We start from the raw sequence: 18,700 nt of genomic DNA, 5'->3' as shown, positions 1-18,700 counted from the left end.
GCAACTTTTCAATCTAATTTTTGAGAATCAGATGATATTTGGCAAGTTGTGTGGGTGCTGAGCAACTATTGTTGGTCTGGTCAGTCCTGTGCTTTGAGGCACTATGTGCTGGCACACAATGGGACTAGCTTGATGGAGATATTAGCTTCATATAAACCTGAACATATTTATTTATTTATTCTTTGTACTGCAGTCACTCAACTTTTTAAGTGTGTCTTATAATTTGTATAACGATGCACAAACCACATAGGCTCCTGTTTAGCCGAACACATACACCTCAAATGTTGAATAGCACCTGTTGAGATATCAGCAGACTTCTCCCTCTCAACAGGTCATTTCTGAAATGCCTAAGCTGTTATCTGAAAGAAATCAAAGTTATGTAGGAAATGAAAAGAGCTGTGGATGAATGCCACAGCTGGGAGAGTGATTTGAAGAATGTGGGAAGGAAGGCTTCACAGTTTAAATCCTTCGACTCATTTTCAGAAAGAACTAGAAACGGGTTGTTGCATTTTTTATGGAGTATTTTTATTTTTTTACTTTGACTGAAAAATCTAAATTTCAAAGCTAATTGGCTAAATTTAAGAAAAGCACTGATTTTATTTAAAATTAATTGAAAATTTACAAATCTTTACACAGCTGGATTCAACCAGAGATATGAAGTACAGCAAACAAACAGACGTGCAAACCAGATGCTCATAAGCTTTGCCTTGTGACACATTTTTATTCCAGTTTCATGCATTCAAATGTACAGATTATCTTCAATTTGCAGCACCATGGCAATGGCACACAAGTATGTGGCGGGGCACTTGGAAATTGTAACTACTTAAAGTCATTGGAATTACTGCTAAATCTACACTAACCCTAACCCCAGTTTCAGTTCCACAAACCCAGATAGGTGGGTTAACTTGGAGAAGCATTTGTAAGTGGGACAGGGAAGCATCGAGTTCCCCAAGCCAACAGAGCTCTCCCAGTGGCATCTCTCCCAGCCAGCTCTTTAAAACAGCGCTGGAATCAGTGGGCTGAGTGTTGCACTGCAGTCCCACTCGTGCAAGTCCTTGCCTCAAAGACAGTTTTTCTAGGCCAGATCAAAGCAGAAGACTTTTTTTGAACACTAGTTTCTCTGAGGGTTTTTGAGGTTTCTTGTTGTTTAAAACAGAAATAGCCAATACACGGAGCAACTGTTATTTAAGTTGTTATTTAAGTTAGATTTAATTTAGTGGTTTGGAAACAAAATTATTCTATTATTTATTCTACAAGCGAGGGCTGGATAAGGTGTCGATGATCAGTGAATACTTTTTAATACAAAGTAGACAAATCTGTGGGCGACTTGAGCCCCTTTTTAGATTTTTTTAAAACATTTTTTTAAATCTTAGATACTCTTCCATTGATTTAGAGGAACAGATAATTTGTTTCCATGTTTTATCAGTCTGTTTATGAGGAACGTTTGTAAAACGGTGTACAGACTTGGCCTTTTAAACTCTAACAAGACAAACAATGAAGTGCTACATATATAAGAACTCTTTATCATTTGTTGCAAATTGCATGTAAAATGTTTCCTACTCTCAAGCTTATGTTGTATCTGACAGCTAAGCTCTGCTTTTTATCATTTGAATTTAACCTTAGCCCAATTTAATAGAAATATGTATCCCTTCAGTCAACTGTTTGTGTTCTCTCTTCTTTTTGGCGGTTACGCTTGCATTGTTACGAAGGGTCGAAGTTGGATTGTGAAGCGCAGCTATGAGGATTTTCGTGTCCTGGACAAACACCTGCACCTCTGCATCTACGACCGACGCTTCTCACAGCTGCCTGAGCTGCCTCGATTGGACAGTCTGACTGATCAGTCTGAGGTATTGGAGCATCCAGGGACTGTGAGCAAAATCAGTGCCTTATTTTGATCAACACCCTCAAGGCTTATTATTTTTACATTATGTATGCAGAAACTGTAGATTTGTGGAAACCTGTATGGCTTAAATCCCAAAGTGATTTGTAGTCTTGCTGTTACAGACTTTTATCAGTATTCTGAGCCAGACTCAAGCTTAGATCAGAGAATAATAATAATAATGGATTGCATTTATATAGCGCTTTACAATTCCACTATTCATTCACTCTCACATTCACACACTGGTGGAGGCAGCTACAGTTGTACCCACAGCTGCCCTGGGGCAGGCTGACAGAAGCGAGGCTGCCATATCGCACCATCGGCCCCTCTGGCCAACACCAGTAGGCAGCAGGTGAAGTGTCTTGCCCAAGGACACAACGACCGAGACTGTCCGAGCCGGGGCTCGAACCGGCAACCTTCTGGTTACAAGACGAACTGCCAAGTCTTTGAGCCACGATCGCCCTTAGAATTCATTGTCATGAGGCATTAATATCGATAGTAGGAAGCCGTGGTTTACATGGTTTTTACATGACAGAACTTTGATCTCAAACATTCTGCTGATCAAAGTTTTACTGTTTTATAATGTCTCAATTTGGGGAATTGTGGTACCAGAAACTATAAAGCTAAATATCCCTTGTAACATTAGGTCAGAGCTAAAGTCATTTCAAGTTGTTTGTGTACTTTTATGCAGACCTCATCATTAGCTGGAAAATGTGCTGCCTTTGTGAACACATAGCAAAAGCAAGCAGACTTTAAACCATTAAAAGGGATCTTTAACTATAATGACTTGTTTTGGCAGCAGACTTTGAAATTTACTGTGTTTGTAATGAATTGTTGCACTAGTAAATGGCACTATTGTGAAGTAAATGTAATGACACTAACTGCTCTCTGTGTTTTTGTCCATGTTTAGTCAGTTTCCCAGATGTTGTTGGCTTACCTCTCCCGGCTCTCAGCAATTGCTGACAACAAGATCAATTGTGGGCCTGCCCTCACGTGGATGGAGGTAAATACACTTCCTGTAAAAGAATAATTTAACTAAAGGACTGCTGAAGTTACACATAACCATCTAGTATTTATTGATATAGATAAAGTAAATATTATCAGGGACTTCAAACATTCATAGGTATTAATTTATTCCTATCAATTGTAACTTAAGCCCTGCAGGTTGTCTTTGTACCCTTACACATTTTCAGTCTGGAAGCACCAATAGAAACATATTTAGTGCACTCTTATATTAGCATTTGTTAGCTGATGGCTGCTTCTGTTAACCTGACATGTAAGTTTTGGGTTTGTGTTTTCATCAGGTGGACAATAAGGGGAATCATCTGCTGGTTCACGAAGAATCGTCCATCAATGTTCCAGCGATTGCTGCTGCTCATGTCATAAAGCGCTACACAGCCCAGGCCTCAGACGAGCTGTCCTTTGAGGTGACGGTCACGCCTTTTTCCTTTTTAATAGAAACAGATCTGTAGCTTCAACCATGTCACATACATGAGCGTTTATAGAGAATAGAGATGGGGGAACATGATGTACTTTCTGTTTTTGTCCACTGCACCCAGCTCTCACTTGTGACTCCTTGTAGCCGTTGCCATATAAAAGTCTGGGCAATGGCTTCCACAGAACCTGATGGTTGTGAATCATTCTGTTAATATCAGCTCCTTCACTAGCACACACAGAAGAGTGAGCTCCAGGAAGCTTGAGCCATCAAAGTGCTGTGGAGAACAGTTAGGTTACTGATGGGGCGAGGCATCACACACAAGCCTCAGCTTCATTAGCTTGCTGCCAGGAGAAAGTCCCTGATACAGAGATGATCCAAAGGTTGGCGATGAAACGTGTTTAGGCAGGTTAATATGGTTAATACTTGTTTTCCTTATAGCACTGCAACAAGGTGGTTCTTGCATCTGACTAAGATGCCTCCTGGGTGCTTTCTGTGTGAGGTGCCTACCAGGAGGAGGCCACAGATAGACCTAGGAGACATTAGAGAGATTCTATTGCTTGGTGGGAGGTGACGGCTGGGGAGAGGGAGGTCTGGGTTTCCCTGCATAGGCTGCTGCCCCTGCAACACCCCAGTTAAGCAGAAGATGTATGGATGTTGTCTTTAAAGGACAAATATACATATATGTAGAGAGTTGTCTCTGTGTCATTAGCTTCAGTAACTCAGTGTAGTCTATTGTTGCTTTGCTTTCATTTATCTCTGACTAACTGGTGTAACTTTGTATGATGTAAGATACAGCGGGGAAAATAAGTATTTGACACATCAGCATTTTTATCAGTAAGGGGATTTCCAAGTGGACCATTGACACAACATTTCCACCAGATGTTGCCATCAAGCCAAATATTGACGTCATACAAACAAATCAGAACATATAAGTATACAAGTTAAACCACAATAAATAAAGTGAAATGACACAGGGAATAAGTATTGAATACATGGAGATAACAAGGGGCAAAATGACATAGAAAGCCAGGAGATCACCTGAAATCTGTCAGTATTGATAGAGAAATCCTGTCCCCTATCAGTACCAATTGATATCAGCTGCTTTAGTCCTAATTGATGGCCTATAAAGGCTCCTCATTACCCAGAAGGCACACAGGAAAGACTTCATGATGGGTAAAAGCAAAGAACTCTCTCAAGATCTTCGTAAGCTTATCGTTGAAAAGCATTTTGATGGGAATGGTTATAGGTGCATTTCCAGAATGCTGAATGTTCCTGTGAGCACTGTGGGGGCCATTATCCGGAAATGGAAAGTGCATCAGTTCACCATAAACCTGCCACGATCAGGTGCTCCACGCAAGATCCCTGTCCGAGGAGTCCAAAGAATAATCAGGAGGGTTCTCCAAGAGCCAAGAACCACTCGGACAGAACTTCAGGAAGACCTTGCATCAGCAGGTACTGTTGTTTCAAAGAAAACTATAAGCAATGCACTGAACCGCCATGGCATCCATGCACGCTCACCACGCAAGACTCCATTGCTGAACAAAAAGCATGTCAAGGCTCGGTTAAAATTTGCGCAACAGCATTTGGAGAAGCCTGTGGATTATTGGACGACTATAGTATGGTCAGATGAAAGCAAAATTGAACTTTTTGGCAGTCATTCTACACACCATGTTTGGAGAAGAAATGGCACTGCTCACCACCCCAAGAACACCATACCAACAGTCAAGTTTGGGGGTGGAAGCATCATGGTTTGGGGCTGCTTTTCAGCAAGGGGTACTGGCAGACTTCATATTATTGAAGGCAGGATGAATGGAGAGATGTACCGGGACATTCTGGATAAAAATCTGCTGCCATCTACCAGGAAGCTAAAAATGAAAAGAGGGTGGACATTTCAGCAAGACAATGATCCCAAACACAAGGCCAAGGAAACAATGAAGTGGTTTCAAAGAAAGAAAATCAAGTTGCTTGAATGGCCCAGTCAATCACCTGACCTAAATCCCATAGAAAATCTATGGAGAGAACTGAAGATTAAAGTTCATAAAAGAGGCCCAAGGAACCTTCAAGATTTAAAGACCGTTTGTGTGGAAGAATGGGCCAGAATCACTCCTGAGCAATGCAGACGACTGGTCTATCCATACAAGAGGCGTCTAGAAGCTGTAATCACCAACAAAGGCTTTTCTACAAAGTATTGAATAAAGTGTGTTCAATACTTATTCCCTGTGTCATTTCACTTTATTTATTATGGTTTAACTTGTATACTTATATGTTCTGATTTGATTGTATGACTTCAATATTTGGCTTGATGGCAACATCTGGTGGAAATGTTGTGTCAATAGTCCACTTGGAAATCCCCTTACTGATAAAAATGCTGATGTGTCAAATACTTATTTTCCCCGCTGTAAATCACGGTGGCGGGGTGTGTTCTGCGATGCCGTGCAGGGAAGGCGGACGCACCTGCACGGCATCTGCAATCATGCCCCGCCGACTTAAATATTGCACTGGGTCCTGTGTTTGGTGTTTATGCGTACGGCTGGCAGCAGGAGAGCTGCAGCCGTTGAGTATACTGTTACAGCAACCGTGTGTGCGAGAAATAAAGTATGCTGCAAAGCATGTTTGGGTCTGCCATGGTCATTCACAATCACTTTTATTACAACAGCATGTGACTGCTCCCTCTCCAAAAGCTGTACTGGAGTTTCAAACTTTTTTTTAAAGCTGTATTAAATTGTGGAAATAAAGATTTCTACATGCTGATTCCCTAAACAGTAAAAAGTGACTGTCCAGTGACTTACACCTTAAAATTCTTAGTAGACCCATGCTGTGTTACTGAGGCAAAACCCTGATAGAGCTAACAGCTTATGAATGCTTGTTTTGTCGATGACTAGTATTAGCGCACACTCTCACTTACTCTGTGTCAAAATATGAGAGTGAATTCTTTACACCTATTTTTTAAACTGGCTTTGTAGCAGTTAATGTTACACAGATGGTGATACAAGAGGAAAACAAACTGAAACAGCAATAAAGATGCCTTCGGTCCAGATATTACCAGTAAATAAATATGAAAACTGAGTAGGTGTTTGTTTTTTTGTCTTTCAAGACAAGCTTTTCAGCTCTAAACAATCCTTACTAAATATGCACTTGTAAGAGGAAGTCAGCTTAGATGTATTGTCGTTTCAGTTATAACAATCATTGATGTCAGCTTGTTACTCTCTGCAGGTTGGCGACATCGTGTCTGTGATTGACATGCCCCCTAAAGAGGACACCACATGGTGGAGGGGCAAGCATGGTTTTCAGGTACGCTGCTCACAAAGCACATTGAAACAAACTCGCACGTTCTTTCCCTCTGGCTGTAAACTTTTGATATGACTTGTATTTGAGGTTTTCAAGGACAAGGAGCTTCTTTGTAAAGTAAACTTCAAATATTTAAGAGTCTGCTGAAAGGCAAAGGGAGATACAAATCCACCTTCATGTGAAGCTTTGGGGGAGATTACATGAGTTAATTCATATTCCTACGCTGTGTGCATATATAGTCAGTCATGTGCTGTTCATGGTTTTATCTTTTTTCATGACACTGCATGATTTTCTCTTGGTACTAAAAATATTGCATGTTTCGTGAAGAGAAGATAAAACCATGAACAGCACATGACTGAAGTTAAAGGAGCTGTGTATAACCTGGCAGTCACAGCTGTTAGAAAACTGCAATGGACATTGTCAGAGTGTTTATATTGAGTCTAAGTTGACTGATGAGACAAAGCAACCAATGCTAGATACATGTTGTGTAGTTGGCTAACCCCGATATGTTGGCTGTTACTGTAAGAAGCAAGTATTAGCATGTATATTTACCTTGTGCAATTGATTTACTGATGCCTGAAATCAAGACTGTTTGATGTTACACAGAAGTTAGTACACAAGTAGGTATAATGCATTAGCTGTTAGCAAGCTAGCTAACTAGCATTAACACTAAGACTTAATTTTGCTAGTGGCAGAATTAGCTAGCTGTCTCTTAGCTGCAATGTAAGAATATATGTGATGCCATTCTTAGCATATATAATGTAAAGAATAACTTAGGCATTCCATTTTCAAATTACGTTGTATGGTAATATTCACATAAAGTAATTTAAAGAATTGATTTGCTAAGTAATCAAATGGAGCATACTATGGTGTTGTTAGCATAGCTGTTATTGGACACATGCTCATACTGTTAAAGGCCTATGTCATTCTACAAATGTCATTAAAACTTCATTAACTAAACAAACTGCTTCCATATTAATAGCATTTGGCTCCAGCTTCATGGATCCACTTAGCTCTTATTGGCTACTGAACTAATTGGCGTTATAAAGAGGGCATTGGCACATTCAAAATTTCTTAGTTTTCACTCACGGAAAGCACAAACCTGTTGGACAATATATACTAAAGAGCAGGCAATATTGTAAGAGGCATAAACACTATAAAAAGCAGTGCGGAGGTCCTGTTCAGTTAATGGAGGTAAGGTACCAATCAGCTGTTGCTGCCCAAGTTAAAATACCTGTCAGTCAAAGTAGTCACAATACTAATGAAGTTAGTCAAAAAGCTTGCTTAATCACTATTTAACATGAATCCTATCAGTCTAAGAAAACACTTAAATCGGCAGTTGTATTTTGAAATGAAGGTCATCAATAACACAGGAGAACAGTATGCCCACTGTGTTTGTGTGTATGAAACTTTTACCCAGACAAGTGTATACAAAACACTCTGGGCAAGATTTGCTAAGTGGGTGTTCAGGTGTAAAGGAGGCCAGCATTCAAGCCAAACAGGGGGCTGCATTGGTGGTGCTTAACTGGTGAAACAGTGAAAATGATCTAGAAATTATTTCATTAATGCGCTTAAAAGAAGACACCAAAGCCCGATGTGGAAGTTTATAATACTAATTTTACAGCAGTTGCTTTTCCAGGTTTTTGATAGGTCACATCATTGGCTGGAAGATGTTGCCTTACGCCGAGCTCGGCCTTCTGCCTGACAAGTCTTTATTTTTGACAGATCCCCCAACATTATCACCCCCGCTGCTTCTCCTGACTGGCTCTGTCCAAATAAATGCAACACCCCAGGCAACAGTGGGTGCAGTGTGATAGTTTATGTCTATGAAAGGATCTGGAACAATCCCCACATACCCACATGTATAGTTTTTGCTTCCTGACCATAACCAGATCCTATTGTGATTACAGCGATGAGGAACTAATTGTTCCTCATTTAGTTTGAGAACCTATATTTTAAAGGTTATGTGATGTTGGTGAACAGTCCAGCCCTAGCAGGATGTTTACTGATCATTTATGTTTAACTAGCTACAAATAACTAGCTTCCTCTGGATTACAGAGTTTCTGAACACTTGAACACATGTAGGCTGGTCTATACTTATAGATGTTTTATATGAATGAGAGGTTCACTCAGTTTGTCACATTTGAACTTTGTTAACAGTAAAAGCAAAGTGAAACTCAAATCTAGGATGTCTTGGTAGAACTGATGGCTGATGACACCACCAGTAGGGGGCAGTTGATGATGCCAGAAGTGGCCTGTTTGTACCACTAATACTCCTGTGTTTTATTGTATAATGTAAACTTTAGGTTAAAATCCATAATGGGTAAAGAGCAGCTCTCCCCCCCCCCCCCCCCCCCAAAAAAAAAAAGATATGCAGAGTAAATGTCGAGTGAACAGTAAAACTCCCTTGGAGGATTTCAAACACCAGGTAGTGATGCAGGAAGGCAGGAGAGTGTGAGGAGAGGGAGGCATGTTAGTTTGCATGTCACAGCATAGGGTGTTGTGTGCTTTAACTAGCTTTCAAGCTTTGTTTCTTACTGTCCGCATTCTTTCAGATTTAAGAGCAACAAAACAGAGCTCATGGTTGTTGGTCTTACTTTTTTATCCTGTCACTGAATTGAAGCCTTCCTTCTCCTTTCCGTCAGGGAATCTTATTTAGAATAGGCTACTGTGCCACTATGCCACATAGGCTACTGCAACATGTCCAAAACTCTGCTATCAGGGTTCTGACGCACATTTAACTGGTTTCCACAGTCTGGTCCACCTGGGCTGGCCCACAGTAAAATCCTCAATGACAGTTTCTCTCGACATGGCATTCAGTCTTTGAAACTTCACTGCTCTGACACTGGGTGGCTTTTAATTCCTCTTTACAGGCTTTGTAGCTCTGTAAACTACAGTCACAATTGGGAACACAGTGACTATGTACAAATGGAGTGTTGATGTGCAATGAACTTGCAATTGTATTGTTTTTCTTTTACCCCCATCCGTAAAAGGCTGATGGGAGGATATTGTCGATAACTTGAACGAGGTGATGTAGGAGTTTCAAATTGATACCTTAGGTGTACGTACGAGGAGGCTGAGGGATAGCACTGTCAGGTTGCTGGTTGGGATTGAATGGGCTCAATACATTTGAAAGTGAAAGTGAAATTCCTGCGAATAAGATAATCCTTTATTAGTCCCACACCTGGGAAATTTTGGGGAAATGGTGACGTGGTTTCTCCAGGATGCTGGTTTAATTGCAAGATACTATAGGTGCTCTGCAACCTCGCTTTTATGTTCAGTAAGAATACAGTGAGAATGCATCCAGCTGGAAACCAGCTGGTTCTAGTTCCTTTTTAACACTGACATGTGTAGATGAGTTTTGCTCAGTCTATCTGCATGTATAAAGTCAGAGTTAGGCCGCCATCGTTTGGAGAGAGTGCCACCCACCAGGTGACGTGTGCAATTGCCTTGTGATTGAAAGGATTCACCCAGAGGCTGAGCATGCAACACCCTTCGTTGTTGAATCCCATAACTGCTTCCAATTGGTCAGCAAATGCAGAAAAAAATCAGTGCAGTCATCAACCAACAAGGCGGTTTGCCATCCTGTTTTTAATCTGAGTGTGTCTGAGTCATAAACAGACCCTTTTGAATCCCACTTTTTCCAGACTGCCATGTAGTCTGACCTGCTAACATTATTTGCACTGTTTTGTTTTTTTTGTATCCTTGGGCAACCTGAATGTCTATTTTTGCTAATTAAAGTTAATGTGATCATATTCAAATGTAAAACCTGCTACAAACCTAAATGACCCACTGTAATGATTTTATCTGAGTTTTGCTTCAGTTTAGAAGGGAAGTATTTATGTAACGTGATGACAAAATGGTAAAAATCAGCCATAAATCATATAACTGATATGGCAACCACTCCTTAACATCTCTACGCCCTTGGGTGCCATTATTGTCTTCTAAAATGTGATTGTCTTTCCTCCCACCTCTCTCTGTGCTGTAACTCTTTCCAGGTTGGCTTCTTCCCCAGTGAGTGTGTGGAGCTCATAAATGACAAAGTGCCACAGTCCATGACCAACTCAGTGCCAAAACCAGGTACTTATTCTCCTCTTAAACTATTAACAGGAAATGTGTTAGAAGGGCATTATCACTGATGGCGGTTAATGTCTCACTGATATCGCTGAGGTTTCAGGAAAGAGTTCGATCTGTGGTGAGTGATTTGACTTTGGGTATATATTAGTGTGCATGCAGTGGTCTAACAGACTCTTTGGGTCAGTTTAATGATTTGGGTATTAAAAACAATAGATCCTTAGTGAATATTCTCACATTATTTGATCCTTTTACAATACAGCAGAGGAAAAAATATTTATTGGTAATATTATAGTTGATACTTTTAATCTAAAATGAAATGGAACAATAAGAACTCTGTTACAGACGTCTAATATATAAGCAGGTTATGATTTTACTGTGAAAGGAAGCCTGTAATTCTGACACATGATCAGCTGAAAGAGGCCTTTACTCATGATTTATTGACTCAGCCATATGCAAATCCTCTGCAAATAACTGCTAATCTATTGCTGTCCAGAGCAAACAGATAAGCTCTTTAGCACACTCCAGAGAGTGTCAAAGACAAGTGTATAACACAAACCCTCTCAGAATCAAAGAGAGCACTCGACAGTGTTTTTAGCGGCTTGAGCTAAACATTGTCATCAGAAATAGCTGCTCAGATCCTATTGCTGTAAGATGTCTTGAATAAATCCACATCACATGCTCCAAATTTAAACATTGATTCAACCACTATGACTCAGCGTCACAGCCAGCCCGCTGGCATTGGGTTGGGCAAGTGGAGCTGCTTTTCCAAACCATACCAAAGCCTCATTCTGGGGTCTCTATTAAGTGAGGACACAAGACAAAAGAAGAAATTGAAGAAAAATAAAGTTAAAGTAGAGAGGGTGGTTATTGCTTGTGGGCTTTCTGGAGCTTTTCGATGCCCATGTTATCTGATGTGCAGCTCAAGTATCAAGCATAATGTTGTTGATCCTTCCAGATTGTGACTAATACCAAATGGATCTTGTTGCAGTGCACACACAGCACTCTGTTCAGTCCGAGGCTAGACTGTGCCTGCTGTCCCACTCCCTTGCTTTTAAGAAATATCTCAATGCTTGTTGCTGTTTTTTGTTGTTTTTGTTTTTTGCATGAGCCCTATTTCTGATATCAGAGTATCTGCACGTGGTCAGGAACTTGATTTTGATATAGACACCAGATTTTCCTCTTATTGTTGATTAATTCTTCAATGATTGGGTTTCTGTTCAGTGTATGAGCTAAAGTAGGGCTGTTCGATATATATCAGATGACGATATGAAAACGTTCATATTACGCTATCGTTTGTTTCATGGTGTCGCAACATAAACTGTTTACAGCAAAATTTTATATTGTTTTGATGGTCACTGTAGTGCCTATATTAATTTCTTAAAGTTCTCTCTTTCTCTTAAATTTAAAATAACCACACTACGGACGGACAAGCGACTGTTTTTATGATTTGCTGTTAGCAACAATGACGGGAAACCCAGCGTGTGGCTCCGCAGTCCGCTTGTTTTTCCACATAAACCTTTCACAATAAAGCTGAAGATCCTGTTGAGATTTTTCAAAATAAACTGAAATGATGACAAACAGAAGGACCAGTCAAAACTAATCGAGGACCTAACGGTGCATTCACACTGAACGCGATAGACGCGACCAGAGCTTCAGGTTTACATGTAAAGTCAATGAAGGAGCACGATGAAGCGCGACTGGGGGTCGCGCGAAACTTCAGAAGTAGATTTGCGTCGCGAAAACGCTTTTCTGCCTGATTCGCACAACCAAGTAGCTCAACTGATGCGTTTGAAGCGCAAAGTAAAATACGCGCTGCAGTTCGTGTGGTGCATTCTGTGCATTCGCGCTTATCGCGTCTACCGCTCGAGTTGGAAAAATCTGAACTCCAGCATCAAGTCGCGCCGCGACAACCAATCAGCCTGGTGACGTGATGCTCTGACCCAGTTCAAAGGGTCCGGCCAAAGCCATTCATTCTAGCAATCAGTAGTTTTCTGATGAGGCAGAAACAATGTTCTTTTTTTTTCCTCCTCCTTCTCCCTCTTCCACTTTAAGGGTCCTTTTTATTCCTGTCTCTCTGTAAATAGTTATATTTTATATATTTGCGTTTAATGTTTTTCTGTTTGAGCATCTTAATATTATTTCAAAACCATTTTTGTAATATAAGCAAAAAAGAGCCGTCAGGTGCTCAAAAGAAACCTTAGACTCAGATGTTAGAACAGGCTTTTCCCCGCAGCACGCCGTGTAATAAATACAAAGAAAAAGGCGGTCGTTACAACTTATGTCTAAAAATGTATGGTTTCACGCATCGGTCAAACCACTCGACTCCAGGTACACGACGCCCAGCTGAAAACACGCAAGTCAAGTTGCCTGAGATTCACAGAATTTACAGAAAATGTAACATTTTTGTGATACATATGGTTGTCGGGACGATAAATGTCTTATATCGGAATATGAGATTTTGGTCATATCGCACAGCCCTAAGCTGAAGTCTTTGTTTCCTGAAACCGTGCAGATGGCCAACTAGTATTTACAGGACACTAAACGAGAATATCTTGGCTCAGGAGTATTATTATAAGTCACAGATTAAAAAGTGGAATGTCTTTGTACATGTTTCAAAATGTGCATCGTTTGCTCTCCACTGTCTCAGTACATCATTAATGCTGTTGCTATCTCATTGCACATGGATGTACAGTAGTGTTGGCATGTGTTTTGATTTGTTGCATTTGACTGTGACTCCTCTGCTTCAGCCTCCCCCTGCTCTGGCCTGCCGCCTGCTTCTTGGAGTCTCTTTCCCCCCTGTGCGTGTTGGTATACACACTCCACCTGCCTCTCTGCTCACACCACCCTCTCTGGTTCACACGCACATACATATAGAAGTATTTTCACATTTACACTTTTTTTTTTTTTTTTATGATTTTGTACATCACAAATTTGATGAGCATAAGTAAAGTTATAATCCTTAAGATTTTAGTCCTGTTTGATTTATTGGCACTAACAATGTTTCATAAACTAGCTCCCCAAATTCTGCGGGCAGTAAACAAAAGAAATTGCTGTCATATTTATCTTCCATCACTAGAACCAGTTCAATAAAAACCACCCCATTATTCATCTAATCAAAAGTTGTTTTTGCTGACCTGCAGTCATTTCATTCCTTTTTTTTATGTGCCGCCCTAATACCTTTAGTGGCCCACCCCTATCAAAACATTCTGAAGGCACCCCTGGTTGATGGAGCAACAACACGAGCAAGAGTGGCCCACAGACTGGTTGTAATGCATGCTTTATACACTGCCTCCATCTGACAACAGAGCTCACTGCAGGCTGACGGGCAGACCCTGGAATGGGTCTGCCTGTGTTGTTGCTATGTTGTAATTTGTAGACTCTTCTCAAAGTCTACAAATTACACTTCCACTGGCTTACTAAACTCCCATCCACACTTGAATTTCCTTGATTAGATAAAGACCTGGTCCAGAGTTCCGTGATCCGGACCACATTGGTCCTCCCGAATCCAAAGTTTGGCTAACAGATGGACTGTCCTCTCTAGTGCTCTGGCATAGAGCTTCCTAGGGAGGCTGAGGAGTGTTATCCTTGTGTAGTTGGAGCACACACCCCAGTTCCTCTTCTTAAGGATGACGATCACTACTCCAGTCTTCCACAGGCACTGCCCAAGATGTCCACCTGATATTGCAGTGGCGTGTCGGCTAACACGGCCCTGTAACACCCAAGGTCTTAAGGAACAGGGTGACTCTACACTCCAGGGGCTCACCCACCCAGAGGTTATAGGAGGTTATAGAGTGATAGCAGAGTTGCCCCTGTACTACACAGTTTGTGAGTAGAGCACTGCTTTGCCTTTCTTGAGTCAGTTTTGGCAGATGGAAAGTCTTGTTCAGTGGGCTCACCAAACTTTTCCTACAAAAGAGTTTTTAGATCAGCTACTGCAAAAACCGCATTTTGCTCTGCCTGCCTTCAAGTTGATGGCTCCACTGTCTACAGTCTGCTTATAGGACAGCACAACAGTATCCGAACACTTTGCAGCGCCTCCTTCAACAATGAGGGTGTGAAACATGAATGTATTATGGCCTGACTGATTAATGGATTGATTCTTATATAGCTTTTTACAACATGCCACATTCACCCATTCACACAAGCACTTTTTTCTATGCTTTTAAGTGCTTTCTAACTAACACATACTTAGGGTTAGCATCTTGCCCAAGGATATTTGGCATGCAGGGGATTGAACCACCAACCTTCCAGTCAGCCTGCTGAGCCTGATGACCTGCTCTACCTCCTGAGCTACAGCCAGCTCATTGGGATGACGGGGATGATGTCAAAGTTCTACTGGAGGTGGAAATTGAGCTAAGAGCCTGGGACACTCCTGGGACACTCCCAGAACACCCTCACAATACGTTTGGGTGCGCCAGACCTAATTAGCATTCTCTCCCACCACCTGTTCCATCACATCACTGGGTAGTGATCAGTTGGCAACATATAACAACAATAACTGAACACCACTTGGGTTCAACTCAATCTGGCCATTCATCCTGCCCTTACAGGTCTCACTGTCGTTGTGTAGGTGAGCATTGATGTCTCTTAGTAGGACAATGACATCAGTTGGAGCACCCTTCAGCACCACACCCAGCAACTCCAAGTAGGCTGGGCACTCTGAACTGTTGTTCAGTCCATAACTGCCGATGACATTCAGGACGTATTGCTCACCGAGGGCAACTCCATTCTGACCAGACTCCCCTCCAGCCCCTCATGGGGGCTGCACTTGGAAAGACTGTTTCCACAGCCCCCCGCCCTTGACCATCACCCAAGCCACATTGTACCTGACCACTTTACTGTGATAAGGTGGTGAGGGGTATGCATGCTTCTCTCAGGCAAATTTGAAAAGAAATTAAAGAAGCCACTTCTTGTTCATAGCTGTTTGTGTGTGCATCTGCAAGCCATTACCTCATGTGTAGGTATGTAATTTTAAAAAAAGATGTGAGTTCATAAAAATCCTAAGGATTATAACTTCAAAGTTAAACTGAACTTCTTTCACTTTTTAAAATTCATGTAGTTTTTTTCATTCAGTATTCATTTTCATTCAGTACTACAACTATAATTATGTGTTCTGTTACCTGCTCTTTTAAAGTGTCATTTCCTCAGTTTTCCAAAGTGCACAGTTGATCTGCTCTCTAACTTGAAGTGCTTCTCTCCCTTTGCTGATTCTCTCATGTCTCCATCATCCATCCATCCATCCAAATGTCTGTTGGCCCATCTGTCCATCGGGATGCATGCAGACTTGGAGATGGAGAGTGTAATACAGGACAGTGCATGGGTGGCCGACCCGCTAAACCACTACAGCATAAGTTCAGGTAGACCAAAAAAAGCAATCAAAAACCCCCTTGGTGTGTTGCACAACCACCACCTGCTAACCAGAAATTAACTCTTCTCCTTTGAGTGATGTGTTTGCACTGTGTCGCCTTGTTAGGACTAGTCCTAGTGTGCCTGTCACAGTACACTTGTTAACACACGCTGTTATTTCTTGTGCACTTTTTTGGTGTTGCTCTTTTAAACCTTTTCTTTGACCTTTAACACAGTCTTTCCTCCACACTCTGACGGTGGACCATCTGATTGTAAATTATCGGTAAAGCCACAATAGTGTGGAAGTGTGGAGGTTTTTGCAGTGTTTGTTTATAGTTTTCTTCACTTGACTCGGCACATTATTATCTTTGTTTTGAAAACATCTGTCAAATGCAAATAAGTCATGTTTCCATTTAAATTTGTTACACTTCTTTCTTTCGCTCCAAAGTCCTTATTACTATGTGGATATTTTATGGGTGTGTTTAAATATGTCACATTGTATCATCTGTCTGTAAAAGAAAATAGCATTGCTTAATATATTTAAGTTTGGCAAATAGATTTGGGGGGTAAGTGAACAGTCTTCCCCCTCCAGCCCCTGTTCTTTTCACTGCCATGGCCTCTTTAGGTGTATGTAAATCAGTCTAGGGGTGAGCCAGGTTACTCATTGTTGCTGAATATCCTGTCTGGATGAGGGCCAGCTGTTTGTGTGCGTCTGTTTGGTCAAAGCTGTAAGGCCATGGCAGGGTACCGTGGTGCTAGGTCCCAGCCAGCCTTGATTTATTTAATCCTTTCACAATGTGAAGGCCTGTAAACCCATCCATTGAGCTTTAAGCTTTGTCCTGCAACAGTAAGAATCTGTCTCCCTCTCCATGGTGACTGAAAGAGCACATTCCTGCAGGGAGCCACACAACATTGGAAAAATATGCCTCCGCTGCCCAGATCAACGCAGTTCACCACTAACCTTTGCCGCTTCCCAGTAAAATGATGGAAATTGTTAACACACTGTGCTGTTCCAGTTAAAATAAAGACCATACAAGCTAGGAGCTATTAATCCCTCATACCGTGTGCTCGCCCTGTGTTGCAGTGGAAACTGGGATCAAACTGTACTAGCTTCATGGTAAAGGGGGAAAAAAAGAGTTGTGAACTTTCAATAAACAAGGAAGGTTCGACTTCTTTTCTCCCCAGACAACCCATAAGACCTACCAGTTACTGACCCAGATGCACCCCCCCATCCCCCTCCTCAGTGCAGGCTTCATCATGTCTGGGGACCAGTGATTTGGGCAGCTGTGAGCATATATGAGCCAAGACAGCTGCTTATGTGAGGGAAATGAGGAGAGAATGTGTGAGACAGAGTTAGATTTGTCTCCTGTTCCAAAGGATCTCAGATCATTTCCTGGTGCTGTGAGACTGTCCAAGGTCTGCGTAATGTGTTTATCTGCAGCGTCAATGAGACGCTGTTGTTGTAAACTGCACCTTTGTATGGGTGGTGCCTTGGATTACGTACTAACAAGTCAGGTTATGCTGTAAACTGACTGTGCGTGTAAGGAAGGTCATTGCATCAGTGACACAGAAAACATTTGCTAATAGAGATCCTTACTTGTTAGACTTCTTTCACACTTCAGTGCACTGCAACATTATTTTGACACACACAAGCCTCATTAAAGAAATACATTTCTCATGATAACTGTGCGACTAAAAAACATAGAGGCATGTATCCAAACTGTAAGAATTAATATTTACTACCGTGTTTATGTTTCAGACAGCATGGTGTTCTTCTCCTGTCCAGTTAACTTGGCATCCTTGTACTTCTGGCATTCCAGAAGTCAAATGGATTATTCATGTCCATGCAAAATACCAGCTGTGTGATGCTTAGTGTAGCACAAAGTTCTCATCCTGTTATATGGTACAAGATAGCAGGGCAGAAATTTACTACTTCCTGTCTGCAAGATCTATGAGGAGACAGATAAGCTAAAGTCTCAGTTGAGTTGTACATATTAAGTGAAAGTTCTTCATGTGTAATGTAAATATTTTTACTTTCTCATCCCATTTTAAGCTGTTTGGTGGTTAAAGTGCCTTTTAAAACACATACATTGGAAGTGGAAGACACAAGCTGAACAGCTCATTTGAGCCAGCTTTTAATAGCCTGGAAGGTTCAGGTGAGCTGCATTAGCTGAAGACCCCCCATGTCATCCAGTTATTACTAAGACTACACCAAGACTTCCTTCCTTCCTTCCTTGTATATTGATTTCAGTGTAAATATTAATAGCACTCAGGAAGGTGGAAGCAGTCTCAAACCACATAAAAGTATTACAAATTTCATTTTTTTAAATCTATGAACTGCGTTTTCTGAATCTCACTGCATGTGTGGCTGCTGCTCTGTAGGTGTTCTGTCATGTGTTTTGTCCTAAAGGTCAAAGCGCCATGCTCACTGTGTCTTGTTTATTCAGCCCCATGGCTTCTATTAGAGGTCCTTCTCGTAGGAAGTTCAGAAAGAAAGTGGTAAAGGCCTCTGCTCTGTACGCAAGAGGTTGCAAAACTAAATGTTCTACAGAAAAAAGTTCCTCCAGTAATTTTAAACTGGTAACACTGATGAGTATACAGAATGCCACTGCTAAATTTGAATGATTTAAAGTAGGTAAACAACATAAAATAGTGGTAAATAGTGGTAAATG

General features: G+C 41.2%; 1 protein-coding gene across 6 annotated transcripts in view; it reads left to right on the top strand.

Annotated features, from left to right (window-relative positions):
• The window catches only part of arhgap32b (Rho GTPase activating protein 32b), a 126,403-nt gene that overhangs the window by 86,855 nt on the left and 20,848 nt on the right, over nt 1–18,700 (top strand). For 4 of the 6 annotated variants that reach the window (XM_023153341.3, XM_012923626.3, XM_012923627.3 and 1 more), the window contains exons 7-13: nt 1,710–1,847; nt 2,790–2,882; nt 3,184–3,306; nt 6,531–6,608; nt 10,604–10,685; nt 13,430–13,480; nt 15,965–16,039. In XM_023153341.3, coding sequence (XP_023009109.2) covers nt 1,710–1,847; nt 2,790–2,882; nt 3,184–3,306; nt 6,531–6,608; nt 10,604–10,685; nt 13,430–13,480; nt 15,965–16,039 — 640 coding nt within the window. The remainder of the gene's footprint in view (nt 1–1,709; nt 1,848–2,789; nt 2,883–3,183; nt 3,307–6,530; nt 6,609–10,603; nt 10,686–13,429; nt 13,481–15,964; nt 16,040–18,700) is intronic. The other 2 variants (XM_012923628.3, XM_004567430.3) reach the window with 2 other exon arrangements.

This window comes from Maylandia zebra, linkage group LG10 (assembly GCF_041146795.1).
Source record: "Maylandia zebra isolate NMK-2024a linkage group LG10, Mzebra_GT3a, whole genome shotgun sequence".
NCBI classification, from domain to species: domain Eukaryota; kingdom Metazoa; phylum Chordata; class Actinopteri; order Cichliformes; family Cichlidae; genus Maylandia; species Maylandia zebra.
The sequence above is the reverse complement of the archived record's forward strand: the minus strand, read 5'-3'. Positions and strand labels throughout refer to the sequence as shown.